At 39.3% G+C, this 27,358-nt stretch overlaps 1 protein-coding gene across 1 annotated transcript in view; it reads right to left on the reverse strand.

Moving 5' to 3' along the window:
- TEX15 (testis expressed 15, meiosis and synapsis associated) overlaps positions 1-27,358 on the reverse strand; it is a 98,478-nt gene that overhangs the window by 1,380 nt on the left and 69,740 nt on the right. Inside the window, exons 7-9 of the mRNA XM_074950379.1 lie at positions 18,401-26,346; positions 12,809-12,873; positions 3,998-5,160 (exon numbers count right to left, since the gene is read on the reverse strand). Of these exons, the coding sequence (XP_074806480.1) occupies positions 3,998-5,160; positions 12,809-12,873; positions 18,401-26,346 (9,174 nt within the window). The remainder of the gene's footprint in view (positions 1-3,997; positions 5,161-12,808; positions 12,874-18,400; positions 26,347-27,358) is intronic.

Genomic DNA, 27,358 nt, shown 5'->3' on the forward strand with positions numbered 1-27,358 from the left:
TAAGACTACCTTTTAGTCAAGGGTATTTTTAGTAAATGTCATGGACAGGTCACGGGCAGTAAACAAAATTGCACGGCCCATGACTTTTACTATATTTCCCTGACTAAAACTTGAGAGGGAGGGGTGGCTCAGGACAATGGCCCTGGAGGTGCCATGGATGCTTGGTTGCGGGGGGAGAGTTGTGGCCTGGGGAGGCATCGTGGGGGGGTAATAGCCCAGAGGGCACCATGGGTGCTGGGGAGGTGGCCTGGGGGGCACCACAGGTGCTTGGGGGGGGCACAGCCCAGGAGGGTGCTGTGGGGAGGGTTGGCAGGTCTGAAGCAGGCTCCTTACCCGGCTCCTGGGAAGCAGAGACCCTAGCTCCACGTGCTGTCTCTGCTCCGACCCAAGCCTCGGTTCTGCAGCTCCCATTGAGGGAGGGGAGTTGCTGTCACCCTTATGAGAAGCCCCCCCTATACCCCAGTAAGCACCACCCTGCACCACTCTTCAACCCTGAGCCACGGACTCATAGGTAAGGTGTTTTGTACAATTCATTTCAAATGTTGCAAACAGGTGCTTGGTAGCATTTGTGCATACTGCGCCAAATTCTCACTTATGTGACCAAGGGCCAAATCCTGAGGACTAGTTATGCAATCACAAGGGGCTAAAGATCCAGTCAACCTGTCTCCACACTCTTGTGATGATAGAGTCTGAGGATGGTAGACCAAGTGTGGAAAGGGATGGAGGGGTAAGTACAGGCACAAGGAGGAGAAGGGGAACCGGTTCTAGAGAGGGCCAATAGTGCAGACCCTCTAATTTCATTCTACACCAGCTCTGACCCTAGGTCAGTTAGCCTAGTTAAGAGCTTGGTTATGCAGCCACTTTGGTTACACAATTAAGTAGTTCTATAACTGACTGAGACTGGTTTCAGAATGAACAGCAGCACCCTCAGGGAACCAGGGGGGTGACATTCACCCCTCTAAAGAAGGTCAGCACAAGGCCTATGCATCATTTAAATCCTCAAAATAAGGAGTGAGAAGAATTTAAATGGTGCACAAGAGAGAATTTCACTCCATAAGGACAGAAATACTAAATAAAGAGAGTGCATTTGTTTTCTAGTGTAACATTAAAATTAGGGCTGTCAAGCAATTAAAAAAATTAATCGCGATTAATCGTGCAATTTAAAAAAATTAATTGCACTGTTAAACAATAACAGAATACCATTTATTTAAATATTTTGGATGGTTTCTACATTTTCAAATATATTGATTTCAATTACAACACAGAATACAAAGTGCTCGCTTTATATTTATTTTTGATTACAAGTATTTGCACTGTAAAAAACAAAAGAAATAGTATTTTTCAATGCATAACAGTACTTGTATTAGGTGAAATCTCTATCATGAAAGTTGAACTTACAAATGTAGAATTATGTAAAAAAAAAAACTGCATTCAAAAATAAAACCATGTAAAATTTTAGAGCCTGCAAGTCCATTCAGTTCTACTTCTTGTTCAGCCAATCGCTCAGACAAACAAGTTTGTTTACATTAGCAGGAGATAATGCTGCCTGCTTTTTGTTTACAATGTCACCTGAAAGTGAGAACAGGCATTCTCGTGGCACTGTTGTAGCCGGCATCGGATATTTACGTGCCAGATGTGCTAAAGGGACATTATGTATCATATGTCCCTTCATGCTTCAACCACCATTCCAGGGGACATGTGTCCATGCCGATGATGGGTTCTGCTCGATAACAATCCAAAGCAGTGCAGACCGACTCATGTTCATTTTAATTATCTGAGTCAGATGCCACCTGCAGAAGGCTGATTTTCTTTTTTGGTAGTTCGGGTTCTGTAGCTTTGCATCTGAATGTTGCTTTTTTAAGACTTCTGAAAGCGTGCTCCACACCTCGCCCCTCTCAGATTTTGGAAGGCACTTCAGTTTCTTAAATCTTGGGTCGAGTGCTGTAGATATCTTTAGAAATCTCACATCGGTATCTTCTTTGAGTTCTGTCAAATCTGCAGTAAAAGTGTTTTTAAAATGAACAACATATGCTGGTTCATCACCTGAGACTGCTATAACATGAAATAGATGGCAGAATGCGGGTAAAACAGAGCAGGGGACATACAACTCTCCTCCAAATTCAGTCACAAATTTAATTAACGCATTTTTTTTAAACAAGCGTCATCAACATGGAAGCATGTCCGCTGGAATGGTGGCCGAAGCATGAAGGGGCACACGAACGTTTAGCACCCGGCTCATGAGACAGCTCATGGTATCCGACACCATCAGGTGTGTCCAGAGACATCTACACAGAACACATCATGGGACACCGCCAGTACCAGGTCGAGTAACCAAGAACGTCGACCAGGGAAATAACCCACGTCCTTCCCTGATGAACAGAGGGATGCACCCCACCCATGAACTTATTCTCTATACCAGTACTGACTTGGACTCTTAATACATTCCATGGGTGGTGCACCTGAGCCCAGTTATCCACTGACGCTTTAAAAACTCCCACACCCCAATCTGGATCTATGCTGGTTATGGGGGGAGGGACAGCTCAGTGGTTTGAGCATTGGCCTGCTAAACCCAGGGTTGTGAGCCCCCTCCTTGAGGGGGCCATTTAGAGATCTGGGGCAAAAATTGGGGATTGGTCCTGCTTTGAGCAGGGGGTGGGACTAGATGACCTCCTGAGGTCCCTTCCAACCCTGATATTCTATGATTCTATGTGATATGTACCTCGTGAACCTTGTAACCGATACTTGCAATCCCCCATAACCCAAGCCTGATCCCAGATGTACAGTACCTTCCCTCTTAACTTGTGTAAATTTGATTTTAAATATTAACTTTAATAAAATTTTTATATCTAGCACATAAATACCTTGCAATGCCAGCTACAAAAGTGCCATGCAAATGCCTGTTCTCAGTTTCTGGTGACATTGTAAATAAGAAGAGGGCAGCATTGTCTCCTGTAAATGTAAACAAACTTGTTTGTCTTAGTGATTGGCTGAACAAGAAGTACACTGAGTGGACTTGTAGGCTCTTAAATTTTATATTATTTTGTTTTTGAGAACAGTTATGTAACAAAAAAATCTACTTTTGTAAGTTGCACTTTCACAACAAAGAGATTGCAGTACAATACTTGTATGAGGTGAATTGAAAAATACTATTTCTTTTATCATTTTTACAGTGCAAATAAATTTTTGTAATCAAAAATAATATACACTTGGATTTAAATTACAACACAGAATACAATATATATATGAAAATGTAGAAAAACATCCAAAATATTTAATAAATTTAAATTGGTATTCTATTAACAGTGCGATAAAAACTGTGATTAATCAGGATTAATTTTTTGAGTTAATTGTGTGAGTTACCTGCAATCCATTGAGAGCCCTAATTAAAATGTAAGTCTAATAACTCAAATGGAATGCACAACTAGATCATTAGCATTAGACACTCACAGCTAGGAAAATTATAAGGCTAGGAATGTTCAACTAGTCCCGATATCTAATGGCTGAAAAATGCTTAGTGCTTTATTAATTTTTACAGTAAGACACTCATTGGAGGGGGGCATTGCGGAGTTCATGCTCCCAGCCTTAGGTAAGGAAGTGCTTATTGCATTATTCAACAATTGCTCTACTTACTGACTGAAAGAGACTTCACAATCCCAAAAGGAAAGTGTTAGCACTATCTCATAACACAGTGAAACACTAAATGAGGATGGGTTTATGAAGACTGAAACCATGGGTAAAACTACTATAGATGCACTGCCCAGTTTGAAAGATACTGAGTCAAGTTCATAGGTGACTCACTGATTCTAAGAGAGTCTAGTTTAGACCTCTGCATGTGGCACAGTGTATCATTTGAAAAATCATTGGATCAAGGCCCAAAACTTAATGGTATTTGTTCTATCCGAGGTTGAGGCAGCAAAGCAATGTCTAGATTTAAACACCCGAGGTCACTGCTATAAAAATATGAAAAAAATACTGAATTTAGTAGCCATGCACTTACTGCTGGTCCAAACAGCTTCTGAAGATGATCCTGTATTGGAAGGATATGGAAAAGGACCTTGTGACCAAGGCTGATTTGCAGCATATTGTGGTAAAGATGGCATCTGAGAGCTAAAATATCCATGCACTGGATACGTTTGAGCATAGTTAGGCCTTTGTAGCTCCCCAAGAGCAGCATAACTAAATGACTGGGAGTAAAACATATTAGAGTGTGCATTACACACATTACTTGCAATGGCAGATGTGCCAGACTGAGCAAACTGTTGCACTTCATAAGTTATCCGCTGGTAAGTCTGGGTTACGGAACTGCCATTGCTATCACTTTGATGACAAGAATAAAAACAATAGTAAGGATAGGATGTCTCAGAAGCCTGCACTAAAGAACCTTGCACTGGAGGTGTTGATGGTGGAAGTTCATTTTGAAAGAGGGCAGAATGTTCAGCGGGGCTTTTTGCTTTTTCATTGGAATGTGGTTCCAAAAGAGAGCATACTGATGGTGATTCTGTATTTTTATTTGCCATAATCACAAGAGGATCTGAAGTACTGACAGTCACACTGCTAGGAGACTCTGAGTCCTTTTCATATTTCTTTTCTTTTCTATCAGGTTTTGTGGCTAAATTATTAGTTGTACTATATTCAGCCAGTAAACTGGATCTTGATATATTTCCTCTGGCATCTGATTCTTGCACATGCTGTAGACTTAGTGCAGCAGACACAGCAGAGGAACTATCACCTAGTTTTGTTGTTGACCTAACAGATTTCTGTGTTGAACATAAATCATTCTCAAGAGACTTTTGAAGCAGTGGCTCTTTTTCTAAAGACAAATGGGCATTTTCACATTTCTTGTCACAGGGTGCAAAACCTTCATGATGTTTTCTTGCATTTTTGTAAAAATTACTCTTTCTTCTGACCATGTGCTTTAGGTCTGCTGAGCTCTGCTGGCTGGTTAAACCTTTTAAATTAACAAATGAGCTTTTTGAAGCATCTGGTGTATGTTTAACATGTGCAGAGCAATAAACAGCTTCCAAATCTTTTGAATGCAAAGGGGAGCGTGGTAATTGGTCTTGCACAGGTTTTTCTAGAGGCCTCTTGTTTCCTAGATTATCCGGTGAGATACTCGACGCTAGATCTTTTTCATTTTGGGGATTAACTCTTGTATTCTCTCTAAAAAGAGCAAAACATAATTATATACTTGTACATCCACACTTCCTTTTTATCCCACTGGTAATAAAGAATACATATATACATCACTATCAAATACTGGTAGTAAAATAATTGTTTATAAGGGAAATGCATAAAACATCTGCTTTAATCCTTTAAATATATATGGATTAACAACTCACTAGTCCATGCTATTTTATAATTACAGGATGTAATACTGTAGAATATTATTCCACACAACTTTATTGTATTTTCTAGTCCAGGCATATGTTATTCAATGTTACACTATTTTTTTTTGGACATTATTCTAGAATTCCTCAATAATGTATAGTCTGTGCAGTCCAGTGTGGAAGTATTCCACCTCAGCAAAACTGAACAAAACCATGGTCCAAATCACACATCTTATGCCTGAGGAAATCACGAAGGAACTCTGCTCCTTGCTTTTCTCTGTCCCCTAACAACAGTCTGCTGAAGAAAATGGGGAAGATTCCACCCCTTCTCTTCCTGAAATGCATTAGGGCTCAGAAAGTTATGGGACTGGCTTAAAAATCATCATTTACAAAAATAATAAATTTCAGGTTCTTTTTATTTGCCTTATGGTTTTCAAGCCTTTAGGGGGTCATATTTAGGGCTTTCTCCGGAATCATGAGGGCTAGAAACTTACTTTAAAAAAATGAAAGCTAAGATTCTCATGTAATCAAATGATTCTATGAGACTCGTAATAACAAGAGCGAGCAATGCTGATCAACTACTACCACACTGTGGTATCCAAGATACATTACTTCCATAAATTTGAATAGGAAACAACTATGTTATAACTATATGTCAACAATTCTCTATCTGCAGATATTTAGGTGTTAGGTTTCTGTTTTCTGAATCTTTGATAATATTTAAATTTTAACTTTAAATTATGCTACCTCCTGAAGGTTCGAACCCGCACGTGAGAAACTATGCTCTTGGTAAATGTATGTGTCCGTAAAGAATGATTGTTAGCTAAGGAATATAAGAGTAGTAATATCAAAAACTTACACACTAACATTCTGGTTAAATTATACTGCCATCAAGAAGGTAAAATGAAATGTTTGGATAGAATTTATTTTTCATGACCACAGAGCAAGAGGAGAGAGAGAGAGCTTTGTAAGGTGTCAATCCGATTCTGCGGAATGAACTCACACAGGAACTACAGACCATTACAAACCTCTCCATCTTCAACTCCAAGTGCCAGGCACTCATCTCTCACCAGGCCCACTTAGCACAAACACAGAGTAGCGTGACCATTTTCAAAAAATCCCTGAAACTAGAACAAAACACTAAACTGCACTGCACACACAATTCTCCCCCTATGGGAGAGGCTGAGAGAAAGAATGAACCACATGTGCAGTCTGGGAGCATAATGTAGTAAAATCTCATTCAGTGGCAAGTCAATGATAGAAAGGTAAGGGAGGTGTCATTTAATTGGAAAAATCTACAGAATCATAATTTCAATTGTGTTACCCTCTGCTGCATGGCCGGGGGGACTCACTGCCCCCCACTCTCCCAGCTCCAGGTCCTCTGATTGGTGGAAAATTTGATTATATAATGTCATCATGCCGAGTTGACTATTATTCCAAAGACCTTTCTCCCACAACTACAATGGTACCAAAATGTGACAAACCTAGAAAAACTATGTAGATATATAATCAAGAAAATATGTAAAAATCAATTATTTTTAATTATACTTAACACAGGAATGCATTGCTTGCATAAAAAGAAGACAGATCTTTGGTAATCCTAGAGAATTTAGACTTGACATGTAGGACTGAAAACATGTATTCATCAAAGTCATCATTACTGTTGTCTCCGCCTAGGGCACCACTGCTACACACAGTTGCACTGACAGTGTCTGGATGGCACTTGCACATCTCCATACAAGGCAGGCTGCTGGCCAAACATTTGTAGAGTAGTGAGCATCTGGTCTCTGCACACGAGAAACTGATTAGCTGAAGGACTGATTCTGGAACGCAAATCTCAAGTGTTAACAGTTTCTTATTTGTCAAGAGCTTGTTGTGCTTCAGTCATATCCTCTATGATTTCTAAGCAGGACAGCCTCTGCTGGCATAAGATACCAGTCACATTGTCAATAGGTGCTGGCTTGGGGAAGACCACGCAAGATGTGCATTAATTTGCTTTTCATCTGGCACATAGCCACAGTTTCATTGCACTTAAACCTTGATCATGGTACCACAGAAAACTCACATTTTCCCATAAGCTGTACGAGGAATTTGCCACAGGTTTTGGAATGAATTGTTAAACCAACCGCCCCCTGTAGTTGTAGATTATGAATATGCCACACCGTTGTCATGTATGTGTTGGAAACCTGACTTTCACTCAAGCACTTGTACAAGAGGCTTTGTGATAAAATGGCAGCCTTGTGCTCCAATTACTTGCTATCATACTTGCTGGTGTTGAAGTCACTGTGATCACCAGTGCACTACTTAAGGAAGTAGTATGGGTTACGCAGTATTATTTTTCAGGTTTGGCATCAGTAGGGTGATCAGCTAGCAAGTGTGAAAAATCGGGACACTTTTGGGGTGGGGGATGCGTATCTAAGAAAAGCCCCTAATATTGGGACATCTGGTCACTCTAGGCATCAGCTACGGATCCCAGAAACTCCCACATGCTGTAGGACAAATTGCTTTTCCATACAAATATAGCAGTTGCAAACAGAGAATCTTCATATTACCGTTGATGTCAGCCCTTTCTTCCATTTTTGATAGCACCATGGCTTTTGCAGCTTAAGGACAGGTGCTGTGATTCATTTCTGTGGATAGGACTGCTAAAAACTAGGTCCATATCCCACAGTTCATCTTCAATAAGTGCTTTAAGAGCCTTTCTGCTAAGTATTTGTTCCTCTTCAATCCCATTCAAAGCACATACTTCTCTGTACGTAGCCTCTGCATTGGCCATCACCACCACGTTCCCATCCATTAGAGCCCTCATGAGGCAATTTATAAACTCCAGCTGAGTTGCAGTTTGCAGTAGTAAAATCAATATTTGTTTCTGTTGTTTTTACCTTTTAACACAACACATTATATATATATATATATACTTAGTGCAGTGCTTGATGTGATACACAGTATCTATGTTTGGGTGCATTTTGGGTCCATGCACTCTTACCGCACAACATTCTTGCTAAGAGTTACTGCTTCATACAGTTTCTCATCTGCTTTGTGTATTGAAACTGTGGTTAATGAATGTCTTCGGACTTCCAGTTTATTGCAGAAGAAGCAGGTGTCCTTCTTGAACTTATGCCTTGGGACCTAGTATAAGGTGAGTCTCGCCCACAGATGGCACTAAATACTTTAACTTTTTGCTGATCCTCAATGTACTTCCTTTCTCATCTTGCCATATTCAGTTATTGGGTGCACTTCTTATAGCAAGTAAGGTGCCACAGAACACTGTGTTTAAGCAAGTCCTCCACAGAGTATTCTCCAAAGATTCAGCTACTAGTCAGTACCCTTCATCTCACCATTGATGATCATAAGAACAGCCATACTGGGTCAGACCAAAGGTCCATCTAGCCCAGTATCCTGTCTTCCGACAGTGGCCAATGCCAGGTGCTCCAGAGGGAATGAAGAGAACAGGTAACCATCAAGTGATCCATCCCGTTGCCCATTCCCAGCTTCTGGCAAACAGAGGCTAGGGATACCATCCCTGCCCATCACGGCTAATAGCCATTGACAGACCTATCTTCCGTGAATTTATCTAGTTCTTTTTTTAACCCTGTTATAATCTTGGCCTTCACAACATCCTCTGGTAAGGAGTTCCACAGGTTGACTGTGCAGTGTGTGAAGAAATATTTCCTTTTGTTTGTTTTAAACCTGCTGCCTATTAATTTCATTGGTGACCCCTAGTTCTTGTGTTTTGAGGAGTAAATAACGCTTCCTTATTTACTTTCTCCACACCTGTCATGATTTTATAGCTCTCTATCGTATCCCCCCTTTTCCAAGCTGAAAAGTCCTAGTCTTATTAATCTTTCTTCATATGGAAGCTGTTCTATACCCCTAATCATTTTTGTTGCCCTTTTCTGAACCTTTTCCAATTCCAATATATATTTTTTGAGATGGTACAACCACATCTGCACGCAGTATTCAAGATGTGGGTGTACCATGAATTTATATAGAGGCAATATGATATTTTCTCTTATCTATCCCTTTCTTAATGATTCGCACCATTCTGTTAGTTTTTTTGACTGCCGCTGCAAATTGAGTGGATGTTTTCAGAGAACTATCAACTATGACTCCAAGATCTCTTTCTTGAGTGGCAACAACTAATTTAGACCCCGTCATTTTACATGTATAGTTGGGATTATGTTTTCCAATGTGCATTACTTTGCATTTATCAACACTGAATTTCATTTGCCATTTTGTTGCCCAGTCACTCAGTTTTGTGAGATCCCTTTGTAAGTCTTCGCAGTCTGCTTTGGACTTAACTATCTTGAGTAGTTTTGTATCATCTGCAAATTTTGCCACCTCACTGTTTACCTCTTTTTCCAGATCATTTATGAATATGTTGAAGAGTACTGATCCCAGTATAGACCCCTGGGGGACATGACTATGTTCCTCTCTCCATTCTGAAAACTGACCATTTATTCCTATCCTTTGTTTCCTATGTTTTAACCAGTTACTGATCCATGAGAGGACCTTCCCTCTTATCCCATGACAGCTTACTTTGCTTAAAGAGCCTTTGATGAGGGACCTTGTCAAAGGCTTTCTAAAAATCTAAGTACATTATATCCACTGGATCACTCTTATCCACATGCTTGTCCACCCCCTCAAGAATTCTAGTAGATTGGCGAGACATGATTTCCCTTTACAAAAATCCTGTTGACTCTTCCCCAACAAATTATGTTCATCTATGTGTCTGATAATTCTGTTCTTTACTATCATTTCAATTAGTTTGCCCAGTACTGAAGTTACGCTTACCGGCCTGTAATTGCTGGGATCACCTCTGGAGACTTTTTAAAAAATTGGTGTCACAGCAGCTATTCTCCAGTCATCTGGTGCAGAAGCTGATTTAAATGATAGGTTACATACCACAGTTAGCAGTTCTGCAATTTCATATTTGAGTTCCTTTGGACCTCTTGGGTGAATACCATCTGGTCCTGGTGACTTATTACTGTTTAGTTTATCAATTTGTTCCCAAACCTCCTCTAATGACACTGCAGTCTAGGACAGTTCCTCAGATTTGTCACCTAAAAAGACTGGCTCAGGTTTGGGAATCTCCCTCACATCCTCAGCTGTGAAGACCGATGTAAAGACTTCATTTAGTTTCTCCATAATGGCCTTATCATCCTTGAGTGCTCCTTTAGCACCCAGATCGTCCAGTGGCCCCACTAGTTGTTCAGCAGGCTTCCTGCTTCTGATGTACTTAAATTTCTTTTTGCTATTACTTTTTGAGTCTTTGGCTAGCTGTTCTTCAAATTCTTTTTTGGCCTTCCTAATTATATTTTTACATTTCACTTGCCAGAGTTTATGTTCCTTTCTATTTTCCTCACTAGGGTTTAACTTCCACTTTTTAAAGGATGCCTTTTTGCCTCTAACTGCTTCTTAAACTTTGTTGTTTAGCTACGATGGCCCTTTTTGGTTCTCTTGCTACGTTTTTTAATTTGGGGTATACATTTAAGTTGAGCCTCTATTATGGTGTCTTTAAAAAGTTTCCATGCAGCTTGTAGGGATTTCACTTTTGGCACTGTATCTTAATTTCTGTTTAACTAACTTCCTCATTTTTGTGTAGTTTCCTTTTTCTGAAATTAAATGCTACCATGGTGGGTGCTGTGGTGTTTTTCCACCCAGGAAAGGATTTTATAATAAATTACTTTGAGATAGTAATTAATCATGTTATGTAAGGTATGTTCTGTAACTACGTGCCTACCATTTGCAGATGGATTCCAGTCATTTATGGCTGGATGCTGATATCTTAATCAGTACCTAATTACTACTCTTTGGCACAATAAACGAAGGTGACAATCAATACCACTGAACCACTTCTTTTTTGCTGATTCTGGCAAATCAACTTGAAGCACTCCTTCCATTCACAGTAACCTGTACCATTAACAAAATTAATCAGGTTTGTCCTGAGCATTAACTGATAAGGTGGTACTGTCAGTTGAGAACCACAATTTAAACTTTGTGAGGGCTGCATGTTTGACGTGCCTATGTTAAAGTATAATATTAAAAAGAGTTGATTTTTAAACATTTTCTTGAATGTATATCTACTTAATCGTTCTATGTTTGTCCTGTTTGGTACCATTGTGTTCTTGGGAGAAAGGGCTTTTGAATGATACCCAACTGAACGCATTTCCGTTGACACTGTATTAACAGAATCTCCACCAACCGGAGTACTTGGAGCTGGGAGCAGGGTTAGCGGGGAGTGAGTCCCCCATGCCACGCTGTAGAGGGTGATACTATTGAAATTATGATTCTGTAAATTTTTATTAATCAAAAGACAACTCCCTTAGCGTTCTATCATTAACTTGCCCACAGAAGTACATATGCTCGCAAACTCTGACATGTTAGTCACATGGCTCAAAGCATGACTGAAAAGCACTCAGCCACTGTGGTGATGAGTGTGGTATAAGAACCTCTATAGAACTGAAGACAATGAAGGAAAAACTACTCAATGTGCTTTATGCAGTAGTCACCTAAATATGCCACAAACCGCTTCTTGTCATCCTTGGAAATGGGTTATTTGGCAAAGATGACATTGATTCTGCAGAGAAGAATACCAAATAACTTAGTTGTAGCTAACGCTTTGGAACATCTGGAATAAAGTAGTACATATGGCAATCACTTCTGTTACCAAGATTGTTGAGGCACTGTGGACTATATATGCTCACATGATTTACCTGAAGAGATTGCTTCAGACAGTGGTCTTCAGTTACTGAAGGATTTCAGATTTTCCTCAAAAGAAATTTTGCATCACAGAGTAGGTAAACTGTTTATCATTCTGAATTAAATGAGTTAGCAGAATGCTTTGTGAAGACACTTTAAATGACACTAGAGAAAAATGAGGGAAAAAGCCTGCAATGTTGTTTTGGGAACTTTCTTTTGTCATACAACCTTACACCACAGACCTTCACATAGAAACAACCTTGAAGAGCTGGGGTGAAAGAAGCTGTGAAGTCATACAATATTCTCTCTGAGACATCCTAACATTGCACAGTGATGCTGTGTCATCTATGCTGATGGAGAATGACAAGGGAAACATCACTAAGCAATGTCAGGATGTGACGTCATGATAACTTGATCATTTAATTTGACACAGTAACCTCTTTCTTCTCCATTACTGTTTTGTTGGTGGCTGAAAGGGGTCCCATCAACTCTGATACATGGCTTAATTCTTCTGCCTCTGGCCTCACATGTGCCAGGAAGTGCAAAGAGTGCTACTGTGATTGGAACACCACACATTAGGTCTGAGAATAGGTTGAGCAAGAGGTGCTCTGTGGACTCTAAAAAAGTCCCCTAGGAATTAAATGCATCTCTAATGCTAGAAGTTGAGTAGCGCTGTATTAAAGTAAGGGGGAGAGGTGTCACTCTTTTTCCTGTCATTATTCAGCAGATCTTGAGCTTTTCTGCACAAGTGTTTTTACTATTTTAAATCCTAAATATACCTTATGTGGCAGCATGTTTCATTTTCATCTCCATTTTTTGAGGCTGCTGCCATCAGAACACCAACCTAAGAGAAAATAAACTCATTATATGTGAAATTCTTATACTCTTAATGATTATTTTGTGCAGACTATTCCTGTTAGCTATTTTCAAAATGTAAATGCTTACCTTTGTTTGACTAACATCTTAAATTTGTATTACAATCACAGTAAAACATTGTCCTTGAGATCCAGGAATTTTGGGTGTTACTGTATAATGAGGGATTCACAAGAGCTATGGTGGAAAGGCACCTTTCTCTGAAGCAGCCAGTGCTGGTCACTGTCAGAGACAGATACTGAACTTGATGGACCACTGGTCTGATCCAATACGGCAATTCCCATGTTTGGGCCCAGATATGCTGCTGGGTAGTGCTGTCAAAGTGAACCAAAAGGATGTATTCTGCTGAGATTTTGGAAAAGTCCAGAACACAAGAGATAAGCTGGAAAACGTTGATGCTTTCATTTTTTTACATGAGGGTTGTGTCATCTTCATGCATGCTACCCCCAATGTGAGGTTTGCTTCCATAGTGGGTATGCAAGGGTCTAAATTATGTTTCAGCATGTTCTTTGTACTTATTTACCCACAAACAGGACATCTGCATGTGATCTGGGAATAGATGCCCAATTCTGCAGTGCATTTAGCAAGTGGTTTCATGTCTTTGAAAGGAATTTCTGGAGATACTTCATGTGGAATCCCCTGAGGGATGATACTGGTTCATGGCAAAAGCAATCATCAATGCTGAAGACACTGCACTACTGATAACTGCTGCTGGGACAACACTGATGCAATGAGGCTTTGGATCTTTATAAATCTTTTCCAGTGTGGTAAAGTTCTGACTACAGCCATGCCTTTTGCAGCCTGTGGGTGGGCAACTCCCTATGCTCGGCTCAAAAAGTTCTTGGCTTTTGGTAATAACCAGTGGGTTGGAAGCATTTCTGGCATTTGGCAAGTTCTGAGTGGGTCTGCTTCTCTGGGCGTGGTTCTGATTGGGATGGTGTGTGTGTGTAACTTATAGATTCACAGATTCCAAGGATAGATGTCCGATTTCCTATATATCAGAGGCCAAAATAATCCCTAGAACAGGTCTTTGGATATTTAAAAGTTGTCAGTGATAGACAATCCAACACAACCACTTGGTAAATTGTTTAATTGGTTAATTACTCTTTCTGTTCCAAATGTACAGCTAATTTCCAGTCTGACTTTGTTTAGCTTCAACTTCCAGCCATTGGATCATGTTATACCCTTCTCTGCTAGACTGAAGAGCTCATTATTAAATATTTGTACCCACAGACTGTAATCAAGTCACCCCTTAATCTTCTCTTTTTTAAGCTAAATAAATTGAGTTCCTTGAGTCTATCAATATAAAGTGTCTCCTTCCCACTGAATCTCTCCCTTTTTAAATCCAAAAAATCACTGGGCAGACACAAACCTAAAGCTTCAAAACCAGTAAGATTGAACTAGTTCTTTCAATTGTTTGATGGTGGTGATGGTGTTTTTTAAATTTGTCAATTTTTTAAACTAGTATTTCCTAAACTGTAGTCCAGTGTGTTAAATGCCCCACCAGCCAGGCTAAGAGGGACTTTAGTGGAGCTGTAGCAGGGATCTGCCTAAGTCCTTTTGGACCAAAGTTAGGTCATGATTGTTCAAGTGAAATATCATCCATAAATAACGCTTTTGCTTTTAAAAAGGAAAAAATGCAGCTGAAAGGGCCTCTGAAGGAAGAAAAACACCCTCTGGTTCAGGTGTAATTAAGATTTGCAAAATATAAGACACTGTAATTTACAGTATCTCACTAATAACCATGCATCTTATTCAGACAGTTGGAGTCTTAAAGTAGAGAATATCTTCTGTATACTTTACACTTGTCACCCTATCTGAATGATTAGTGAAAATTGGTGTAGGCTAGGTAATTAAATTAACCATGTATAAAATGAAAACATGTCAGTTTGTATCATGGGGTAGTGGAGACAGAACAGTCATGATAATAAACCAAATGGATTTCATTTCCCACATATTTATTCCAAGCCCTTTCATGCCTTGGTCTGCATACCACTGTATTTCAAGATAACTTTATATAGCTTGGAGATTAACTTTTTAGAAGGTATGTCATCGTGATGGTTCTCGGATACCCAAGACTGAGAGTCACCTTATTCACAGATTCCAAGGCCATAAGGGATCATTGTGATCATCTAGTTTGACCTCTGGTATAACATAGACCATGGAACTTCCCCAAAATAATTCCTAGAGCAGATTATTTTTAGCAAAACACCCATTCTTGATTTAAGTATTGTCAGTGCTGGAGAATCCACCACAACCCTTGGCAAATTGTTCCAATGATTAATTACCCTCCCTACCAAAAATGTACATCTTATTTCCAGTCTGAATTTATGTAGCTTCAACTTCCAGCCACTGGATCTTTTTTACTCTTCTCTGCCAGACTGAAGAGTCTATTATTCATAGAATCATAGAATATCAGGTTTTGAAGGGACCTCAGGAGGTCATATAGTCCAATCCCCTGCTCAAAGCAGGACCAATCCCCAACTAAATCATCCCAGCCAGGGCTTTGTCAGGCCTGACCTTAAAAACCTCTAAGGAAGGAGATTCCACCACCTCCCTAGGTAACCCATTCCAGTGCTTCACCTCCCTCCTAGTGAAAAAGTTTTTCCTAGTATCCAACCTAAACCTCCCCCATTGCAACTTGAGATCATTACTCCTCTTTCTGTCAGGAGTATTATTAAGTATTTGTCCCCCACATAGATCCTTATAAACTGTAATCAAGTTGTCGCTTAACCTCTTTGTTAAACTAAACAGATGGAGCTCTTTGAGTCTATCACTATAAAGCATGTTTTCTAATCCTTTAATTGTTCTCTTATCCTTTAATCCTCTAAAACTTGCAATCTGAGTCTTGTTAAAACCACTATAAGCCATTTCAGATTGAGTTCAGAATGTAGACTGAATGGAAGGATCTTTTACAGAAAGTGGAAGTTTCCAAACATAAATATGCATTCTAAGGATTTTGTGGTTCAGGATAAAATTATATCTAGGACTTTTTCCGAGCTTCTGATCCAGTTTACTCCCTCGTGGGGGTGGGAGTGGGGGCAGAGTCTCTTCTTAAATGGCTTTGGTGTTGGTAGGGGCTAAGGGATTTGCTATGCTGGATTTGAGAAATGAGAGGTGACTTTGACCTGCATTCTCAGCTACTATTTTCCCTCATGTTTCCCCAAACAGCGTCACCTATAAATTTGTAAGCTAAGGGTCTCTCTTTGCAATGACTACTATTCAAGGGTATAAACACAGCTTCCTTGTTAAGGGCCATTACTCTTTTCACAAATCACATCAATTTCCAAAAAAGATTGCCAAGAATCAATATTTTACACACTGCTGCAAGAATTTGCCAGAATCTGAATCCCAGACTTCTCACATTCACAGTAAGGATCATACCCCTAGACAAACAAGCCACTTAGTAGTTTTTCCTTATGAATTACAAAGAATCTTTTTGATTTGAATGATCAGAGCTGAGCTTTCAAATTTCTGCTTAGAGTATCTTCTCTCTTATGGTCTGTGGGAACTTTTGGAAGTAAGTCCCATTCTGAAAAGACAACAATGCCTTGCACCCGTGGAACTAGTACTGCACTGGTCTTAGGTCTTCTTCATTGACTAATTCTCATCACCTGTGAAATTTCCTTGTGTTTATGTAACAGTTTAGTTTCACCCAGAAGCCCCCATTCAGATTCAATGATGTCCTCAAAAATGGGGAGGATGGGATTTTTTACACTAATTGCTCATTAAAAATTCACAAATCCTTAGGGACACTGGTTTGTCTTTTGGGAACCTGGAGGCTCTGGATTTTACAAGACTTAACCCAGAGCGGGCTGTTTGGGGTTCTCCTTCCCAGAGAAATCACATTGCTCCTGCTTGAACCTTCCCACAGCACAGTTCCCCTGCAGGAAGCTGCAACCAGTCCCTGACTTGCCAGTCTACTTCAAATCCCTGTGCCCTGACAGGGTAAGGGTCAGCTGGTTGGCCACAGCAGGGCATTGCTCACCCTATGAAGCTCCTAAAAAGCTTGCCTTATAAATACAGCAGCTCCTGGACATGGCTTGATGCTTGCAGGGTTTCTCTGCTGCTGTGGGGAGAGGTAGAAGGCAGAGGAAGATGACTAGAGAGATACAGAACCAGAGAGGTCCCACAGGCCTCGATGCTCAGTGACCTCCCGGCAGAAGAGAGGGAAAAGAGCTGGAAGATAAAGTGAGATCTCTACTGCACAGACAACAAATACATATAACCATTCTAGAAGATGAACCACCAACTTCTACCACTACTGGAGGCAGAATGTCTGGGGGCCCATATGAGGAATGGGGCTTAGAATTGCAGCTCCCAGCAACAACTGATTGCTTTCCAATTCTACAGCAGGTGCACACAGCCCATTCATTAAGAATAAAGTAGCAGCTGAACAGCAAACACAAGATACAGCTACTGTCTCTCAAAGGTAGAGAGCAAGTGCGAGAGGTTGAGGGCAGAGCTAGACCACAACAGACTGACCTACAGTATAACAATGGTGCTGCATACTTCCTGTTTTCAACTCCCTGTCTTTGGGGTTTATAGATGAGGTCACAACATATTTTTAAAGATTTGATTTAAAGTATGCTATTAATAGGCACCTAGAGGTTTACAGACATCAGGTGGTAAAGAAATACCATTTTTATGATTTATTGTTCACATTCAGATTTTCCACAGGTCTTATGCAAGAGAAATATGAACACTGATATAAATATTAAAAAGTACTTTAGACACACAAAACAATAGTTGGATACCATTAAAATTAAGAGGATACATTTTTTTAAATGGTATAAAAATGACTGAAGCATTTGAAAACATGCCTTATCGTGACAGACTCAAAACCACAATCTATTTCGCCTTCCAAAGAAGAGAGAGCATTCCATAAATGGCAATCAAGGAGCTTGGCTGATCATCCCCACTTCCAGTGACACTAGGAAAGCAGGCATGTGAGATGCACTAGGAGTGGGATTTGTTTGCATTTGAGGCTGTAAATAAAGCTCAGGTGTTTATTTTGGTTTGTGCTCTGGTTTTTGAACTCTTGGCTTTGCCAAGGCAGGGGATCATCATATTGGACTCTGTGCTTTGAGAGAGTCCTCAGCTAGCCTAGCAGGCTGATGCTGATTCAGCATTCTACAAGTGGTAAATTCAGATTTTTTAAAATTGACTCTCCCTTATCTAGTAAAAAAAATCTTATTTTGAGGGTGAAAGAAAAACAGCATTAGAGATTTCTTAGCCCAAAAACACTGTTACAAACTAATGACCTTTCCTCATTGGCAAAGACAGACCTGTCAGTTCTTTAAGATCAGTTTAAGCCTTGGGAATAATATAGATGAGAGAGTTTACTTTTTTGCTCTAAATTCAAACCTGGAATCATTCATCTCCACAAAGCACAATCTGATGCACACCTCTGCCCTTAACTCAGTATCCGTATGTAACTAGCACTACAGTTCTCTTTTAAAGATAACGCATTTTGAAGTATTAAGGAATGATCTTACCTTTTGTTTTTTGCAGCTGGAAGGAGAAGAGCTTTCTGTATACTCAGGAGTGTCTCCATGTGAGGACACAAAACTAGGTCTTTTTTGCTGGGGCGGAGAGCTAGCTTTGATGACATACACTGCATCTTGAGTTTCACAGACACTTTTTTTAGTTTTAGTCAGATGCATTTTCATGTCTCCCTTTCTTTTCAGCTGGCAGGTCTTTCTCCAATTATTTAGCATCTGATATATCAGAAGAGAGAGGACGGATTTACCTTTTTTGGCACAAGCAAACTTCATAAGCTCAATGGTTTTCATGATTTTCATAATATGAGCCATTTTTCCTAAATCCTTCCTGGCAGCCAACATCAAATTTTCAAGCAACAAAGAAAACTGGTTGTAGTTGTAGTCTAATTCAGTCACAGTATTCCCATAGTTTACAGAGATGGTATAAGGTACACACTCAACATACGTGAAGATAGAAGGCTTCGAATTTTGTATTAATTCTCTTGTTTCTGAAAGTTCTGAAAGTTCTCTGGTGAGAAGATGAAGTGCATAAGAGCTGTTTATGGTTTCTGCATAGTTGCAAATAATGTCCAGCTCACTCTTAAGATCAGAGATGGCAGACTCTACAGTTTTACAAAGGTTGTCCATTGAATTATCCTTCAGAAATGAAAAGGAAGACATTTTCTTTTGGCAATGTACCAATTCAGGAAGAAGCGATAAATCAAACCACAACAAGCTTCGAAATCTTTGTTCATCTATTTTTCTTGCTATTGAATTTTTAAGGAAGTGAACTGTTTCATACATCATTAGTACTTCAATGTAAGTCTCAACAGCTTCAGGCTTTAAAATTACAGCATTAATGCCATCATTTTTCATTGTGTCTAGCACATTTTGCTCTGTGATCAAGATTTTATTGACATCCTCCTCCTGCAAAATCTGAAAATACATTTTTAAGCTTTCTAAATGTTCTGTACATCTGAGCATTAGCTGCTGTAACTTCTTGAGGTCTGCAAACTGAGCTTCATCTAATATTTCTCCAACACAGCAAATATCAGGATGTGAAAGCAAAACATTGAGGAAGTCAGAGTTTTCATCTCCATGTTTGCCTTTGTTTTCACAATATTTTGACTTTTCTGTATCATTTTTCTTCTCAGTAATGTTGTTAGATTTTTCAGTTCTAAACTCTTCTGCCACATATTCATAAACTTCATACAGCCTGGAGAGAGCATCTTGGTTTATTTTGCACAGAAGTTGTTTTTTCTTATCAGGAGAGGCTTTATTTAACAACAGACGTCTGTCTTTCCATACAAGACTTTTAGCAGCATCAAAAAATATATGCTCAAGGCCAAAGAGTGAAGCTTTCATATTCATTGATTCACAGGCCTTTATAAAGCTTATCTTTGTGGAGATAATTTCCATTATAACCCACAGATGGTCCTCTTTTTCTGCATAGGAGTGAGCATCTGGAAGGTTCCTATACGTATTTATCAGTTCCACAGCACTTTTCCTTACAGTTTCCAAATCTTCTAAAGTATCTCCAAAGTTAACTCCACAAGTAAAAGGCACAGAGAGGAAAAAATCTAAGCAATCAGAATTCTGTTGTATCACAGCTTCACACTCATCAATCTCTCGTCTGAATTTCAAGAATGCATAGTAAGATTTGTTTTCCCACCTTGTTTTTTCAAAGAGCTCTAATAACTGTCTATGGTAGCTCTGAAGCTCACGAAAAACATTGTACTTCAGCCTTCTTTGGAAAGCTGGAAAGAAACTGGATTGTTGTTGATACCCTGATGGCCTACCAAGCAGTTCCCCGTACAGTGAACCATCATACCAAAGCAAGCTTCGGAAAGTTGGCTCCCTTTCTAGAAAGCACTTTTTGTTTTCAATGAACTGAATTGTTTCCATTATCATTTGGAGTTCCACCAGCGAATCTACAGCATGTGATTTTAACTTCGATTTACAGTTAGTCCATAGCTTTCTTTCAACCAGTAACTCTCGAGAAACCAAGATGTGCTTAAATGAGCACCCTTGCTTTTCCTCAAAAGCTTTAACAAATGAAGGAAGAAGGTTATCACAAACTGTAATCTGTTCCTGTAACATTTTCAGAGATGATGTTTCATCTGCTTTTTGTAAAATATTTGATATTTCAGTTATGAAAGCAAGAGATTTCAGTTCTGTCCCAACTCCTCTGTGCTTGTTTTTACTATTGAGGCCCTTACATTTGTTAGGATCATCACCTGAGAGATTATCTGCATTCAGTTTAGCCATATGGGCTGTAAGATGCTGATGTGTTTTGCTTGGTGAGGCATCATAAACCTCGGTAATGTTTGGAATACCTTGTTTTGCCATAATTCCTGATTTCAACTCTGAGTTAATTTGGCGATCTTTGTTAGTGCTTTCTTTCCAATCTTCATTTCTTTTGGCAAATTTCTTATCAATTGGCTTCCTTAAGACAGGTGCAGTGAAAGCACTGCTGCTGTTTGAAGAACTCTGAATGCATCTGGATTCCTTATTACACCTAGAGTGACCTTCTCTGTGTGTTATGCTCTTTTGTTCCAAAACGACCTTAGCAGAGGATCTCCCAGGTACATCTTTTAGCAAATACAGATTTACAGGTGATTTCACTTTGCTTTCCACTAGCCCCGTTTCCTTTATTTTTGGAAATGTATTCTGTCCAACTTCCTGTGAAATGTATTGATTTGAAAATGGGGTCAGAGCATTGTATACTAATGACTCAGAAGATACATTCTTTAAATAGTTCTCTGTCTCTATATTATTTTCTCTCTTATATAAATTTTTTGCCAGTGGTTCCAATTTGATAGTCTCGGTAACGTGTGCCTCCTTTTCAGCTACTTTATTGCAATTACTCAGACAACGCATATCTGAATTTGAAGTTTCTTTTCTGTGATAGCCTCTATCTTGCAGCTGTCCGCTGAGAGGTACCGTTGGCGTTTCAAAAGAATGGGTTTCTAAAATTCTCTCAGATGAAATGTTTGAGCTTATTTTCAAAGATGCAGCTTTAGCACTAATAATTTCGTGGTCTAATGGAACTTGAGATACACTGGTCTCATGTTTTCCTCCTGCTGCAGGCATCTGCCTCATTGAGCCTGAAGAAAAGTTTCCAATACCAACACTCTGATTTGTGGAAATACCCCCACTGCCAGCAGAAAACATAGTCTCTTTTTCAGTAGAAAGAATACTGTCCAGGTTTTTGTGAGTGGCGGAGAGTGTGGAAACATCTTGCTTGTTGGTGTTTGCATTTAAACAGCTCTCTGCAGCTGTTTTTAATAGTGATGTATGTATGACAGCATTCATCTTTACATTAGTCTTACAAGCTCCATCTTTTCTTTTGTCTGTACAAAATTCTACAGAATCATCCTTTTCGACAGGCAAGCTCAAAGGTCTTGAGATATTTTTGTTGTTAAATGTATTTGCTTCAGAGATATGGTCTTGTCCTGTTACACTGCCACATTTTCCAGCAGTCCCTTGAATATGAATTTTAGATGAAACATTTACAAAAACCTTGTGCTCCTTATTAGTTAGTTCCGTATCTTCTAGCCCAATGGTGTCTAAACCTAGAGAGTTTTCAGAGTCTGTTTGAAGTTCCGTTGTTCTTCTCGTATCTCTCACATTGTCACCCTCAAAAGCCAAATATGCCTTGCATGTAGCAGCCGAAAACTGACTACAAGTTACTGAAGAAGCCACAGGTAAGTCAGATTTACAATGATGCATCTGACTTATAATATCTTTCAACACAACCGGTGCACAACCTGTAGTGGACCTTGCGTGCATGTCTTCTTCTGAAACCATTTCTCTCATTTTATCCCCTTTATTTTTAAACCTTTGTTTTATTGGCAAACACGTAACTGTGTCACTTGCTTTCTTAAACGCTACAGTTCGTTTATTTTCCTTCATGTTATACTTTCTTTTCTGAGAAAAGTGAGCAGAAGAATACTTCCCAGTTGTCAAGAAACTATGACCTTCAAGATCACAGCTTTCCCATAAGTCGTTACATATTATTTCATAACATTTTGGTAAGGGACCCTTTTGTCTTTTCTCTCCAACTTTAGTTACAATTTTTAGAGATTTGAGAACTCTCCTCTGAGCTTTCCTTAAGTGAAACATAGCACCATCTATTTTTTTGGATAGACGCTTACTTTTGCATAAGGATGCTTCACTACAAAGAGTATTTAGAACATTTTTAATGTGTTTTTCAGACTGTGCAAGTGTTTTCATTCGTCCCTCAAACAATAAAGAAAACATTTCAGATGAATACTGTTCTCTCTTTTTACCACAAAGTTTTGGATTTCTGTATATAGGTGAATGTGTTGAAGCTTTCTGAGGCCTCATTTTATTTGTTAGAGATTTATTATGTGGATGCTTTCTCTTAACTTTTGATTGCACACCTTTTTTACTCTTAAATTCATTACTATTATCTTTTGGTTTTGTACCGTAAAAGCTACTTACTTTATTCAATACATCAGAAACAGTAACAGGTGCAGTGAAAGTTTTGCTTTCTTTTTCAGGCATATGACTGTCTGCCTCATGAACACAGATAGGTAGGCATGTTTCCATTTTATTTGTAAGATCCAAATTCTGTATATATTCTTCACTTCTTTGCTCTCCTGACAATTCCATATTGACTTCTAATCCTGGAGATTCAATTGCACATCTCCACATCTCTCTTGCAATTCCAATGTTGGGGGGGCTGAATCCTGATTTAAGTATGTTGGTTACTGTAATTTGTAAGTCAGGCCACACAGTTGTACTTAAAGATTCTGTTTTATCTTCCTTTGTGCAAGATTTTTTCCCTGACGAACAATGATCTTCACTTTTCTCTAATATCTTCTGGCTGGTGTTTCCAGATAAACTTTCCCAGTCTATACGATCTGTCAAGTACTGATACAGTGAATCAACCTCCTCATCAGATCCACCTTCATGACTATGTGGATTTTGTGGTACTGAGAGAGATTCCTCATGCTGCTCCAGAGAAATTTCAATCTCACTTTCAAATTCCAAGTCCTGGAGAAAAATATCCTCACATTTCTCCTCCATCATCTGTTTAAATATTTCCTGCACACTATTTTCATGGCAAGATGAGTTTTTCTCAGAAACATGTGTTTCCTGAGGTTTGGAACATCCCCTTTCTTCGTGTTCCACATTTCCAGAAGGCATGGATATGGTGGTGATTAGCATAACAGTATTCTGCTCCTCCCATTGATGAGCCTCTGGCAGTGCTATAGATCTGCAAAACTCTGCTGTGGCAGACAGCTCTTCTGATTCTCTTTTGTTATCTGGAATCATTCCCTTTTCCTTTACAGAAGTGGTAATATTTTCTGTTTCCATCAAATATGCTCCTGTTAATGCACATCCTTCTTCAAAAATTAAGTTTAAATCAGAAGCTGATCTTTTTAAATCCAGAATATGAGGAGTGTCACAAACTTCCAGCCAGACTCCTGGGACGTTGCTAAATTCTTTTTCAAGTTGGCATGTGTGCATTTGATTGAAATCATGAACATTTATATCGGTCCCCATTTCCTGATTACAGATCCAACTCTGCTCTTCATCTAAAAATGCAGCTCCAGAAGCATCACTCTCTTTGCTATCCCTGCAGAAATATTTGTCTAATGACACTGGCTCATTTTCTCCAAGGAAACATAAGCATTCTTTATTGAAGCAACCTCTCAATACTTTGTCTGTTCTGCAGATAGCATGAGACAAATATATCTGGTCATTCACTGTTTCTTTGATGGAAGAATTGTCTTTTACTTCTTTTATAGCATCTTCTCTTTTACCTACGTAATTTTTGTTTGTAATTTCAGTTGCTGAATATATTAATTTATGGGCCTTTATAGGGCCTTCATCAACATTGGCTTTTTCAGAAAGCAAAGTGTCTTGAAGCTTACTTTGGTGAAAGTTTTCTTCACCAACCATTTGATCACTAGGAACAGATTCACAAGCAACGTGATGACAGACACACTTGTCCTCTTCCACTTTGGCATATTGTTTTCTCATAGCATGTTTAAAAAGATGCATTTTTCCATGGACACCACTGTCTAAAGTATAATCCTGTGTATCAAAACCCTCACTATTAACTTCATATTCACTGTTTGAGGTCAAAGTATTTTCAGCATATGTTAAGTAAGAATCTGTTGAACTGTTTCCTATTGCAGAAGTATAATTATTTTCTTGTAACTGGTTATGCGTTTTCCCAGTATATTCTGTCTTGCCTTCATGAGATTTAATATTTTCAGGATGTTGGATGCCTATGTTCATGCCTTTATCATCATGCAAAGACTGTTCAGGAGTATGTATTTGATTATCCTCAAGTACTGTTAAATTAATAGATTGTGATTCCTTAAATTTCTGCCCTCCTTTCATTGAGGCATATTTATCCCATTTAGAATGGTTCAGTTGTGCTGAACCCTGCCCTTTATCATGTTTCTTAAGTGGGTAAAAACCATTACACACTCGATGGGAAATATTAGATTTTTTATCTGCATTATTTTTGTTCTGTGCTACTGATATTTTGCCCTGCCTCCACGCATGAGACAGAGATGAGTGTGACCTTTGTTTTTCTCTTTTTTTGAGGTCCTCTGCAGGTGCTTTCTTTGAATTTTTGTTTTGACAATCTACAGAGAAGAAAGAGAAAATATTCCCTACCACTGACGGCGTATGGTGATTGGAACCCTTTTGCGATCTGGAATACTGGCAGTTGCTTGAATCTGCAATGCTGTGAGGCATGGCTTCAGAGTGTGTGTTGCAGGCAAAGTTAGCAGGTAGCACTGATGCAACTGACTTTCCAACTGACACAGACGAGCACTTCTGATCAGGAGGAGGATCATTATGCCTTAACTTTTTAGTGAAACTTAAGTTCTTTTTGCTATCATGAACAGGTAAATGCTTTATATTGTTCTTATGAAGACTGGAACTTTTTTCTTTGTAGCAGTGGTCTGCTTTGTCTTTCATGGATAAACTCTCCTGCAACTCTATCTCAGGTTTTGTATCCCCAAATGGAAAAGATGAACATTCCCTCAGTTGTTCTCCCACAGTAATCTGGTGCATTTTCAAGTCTTTTCCATCACAGAGACGGTTCTCATTTGTTGTGATGTGCTTTTCTTCAATAACAGTTTTTGAAGCAGCATGTGTGTGAATATCCTGCAATGCAAATGGCTCCACTATTCCTTTATGAAGTTTTGTTACGCTACCAGCCACTTGCTTGTTTTCCACAGTGCGTTCTTTGTCCTTATTCACTGTGGATTTAAACTCTTTTATGAAAGCTGTCTCTTTCCGTGATGCTTGCTCCTCATGTCTCTGTCTAAGTTGACCTTGTTTTGGGTCATTAAGCAGAGGAGGTTCTTCAGGTGAAGGTATATTTAAAGTGGCTGATATTTTCATTTCTGAGTTGAGATATTCCAGCCCATTCTCAGATGTTGAATTCCCATGAAAAACTGCCTCAGTGTTTTGTTTTCCTGAGTTTCCTTCTCTTTTCTTTAGTCTTGGATCCATAATGAGTCTTGAAGTAATTACAGTACTTGAGCCACTACTACTGTGGGCAGCAGAAACTGTGGTAAAATTATCATCTGAAATAATGCATTTTAGATTCACCTTGTGGTCACTACTAATGCTCCCACTGGTATCTACACCAGCCACAAGCGGCAGACTTGACTCATTTTCTTGCACTTGTGATGAATCCCACCTTCCAGATATGTTATGTTCCACTTGGGTATCATTGGCTTCAGCTACCGAACCATTCCTGTTCAGTGTATTTTCACAGGAGGAAGAAACTTTTGGGCCAGAAGTATTCTCCTCTGAATTTACTTCACTGCAAGAAGAGCTCTCCTCAGGTCTGAAAGCAAGAAAATTTACAGGTTTCCTGAAATGCTCATAGATTATTGTAGCCTGAGCACCTTTACCGATCCTTTTGGCTACTGTACAGTTTTTCCATGAGCTTCGTCTTCCTGTGAAAGCAAGAAGAGAAAAGTGACAATACTCCAGAGTTAAGGCTGCAAGAACAATGTTGCCCCATTTCTAACTTTAAAAAAGCCCAAACACTTTTAATCTGAATTTATTTCATGTTCTGCCTAAAGCATAGGAGAATTCAAAATGGTTGTCAGTGAAGGGGGTGGCTTTTTAACACCTAAATAAAGACATGCCTTTTCTCATCCAGGCCCTTGTCATCTTACATCTTTATTACTGCAGCATTCTTTCCTTTGGCCTTGATAAAAGCTTCGCATTTATCCACTCAAAACACTGCTGTGCAAAGATCATTTCCCTTGTTCCTCGTTTTGATCATGTCAACACTTTTTTTGCATCCCTCCATTGGCTCATTCTTTTCCATTACATCAAACACAAATTCCCTGTCTTCACTTCATGGCCCATCCCCACCTTACTTCCCTCTCATTTGCTAACAGTGAATCCACTAACATCTCTCCTCTGCCCATGATACTAGCCTCCATCACCCACTTGTTATATTTGAAACAAGCACCTTTGCGCTTTCTTCTGTTCTACCAATCACACATGAGAGGAACCCCCCCATAAACATAGAATCACAGAAATGTAGGGCTCCAGCCCCCCTGTACTGGGAGAGAACCAACTATACCTAATATTATTCCTGACAGGTGTTTGTCTAACCTGTTCTTTAAAACCTCCAATGATGGGGATTCAACAACCTCCCTTGGAAGCCTGCTCCAGAACTTAATTACCCGTAAAGTCAGAAGTTTCCTAACATTTAACTTAATTCTTCCTTGCTCCAGATTAAGCCCATTACTTCTTGTCTGACCTTCAGTGGATGTGGAGAACAATTGATCACAGTCTTATTTATAACCGCCCTTAACATATTTGAAGACTTATCAAGTCCCCTCCTCAGCCTTCTTTTCTCAAAACAAAACATGCCCAGTTTTTTAACCTTTCCTCATAGAGCAGGTTTTCTAAACCTTGTATCATTTTTGTTGCTCTCCTCTGGACTTCCCC

Source organism: Natator depressus, chromosome 4 (genome assembly GCF_965152275.1).
Source record: "Natator depressus isolate rNatDep1 chromosome 4, rNatDep2.hap1, whole genome shotgun sequence".
In the NCBI taxonomy this organism is placed as follows: domain Eukaryota; kingdom Metazoa; phylum Chordata; order Testudines; family Cheloniidae; genus Natator; species Natator depressus.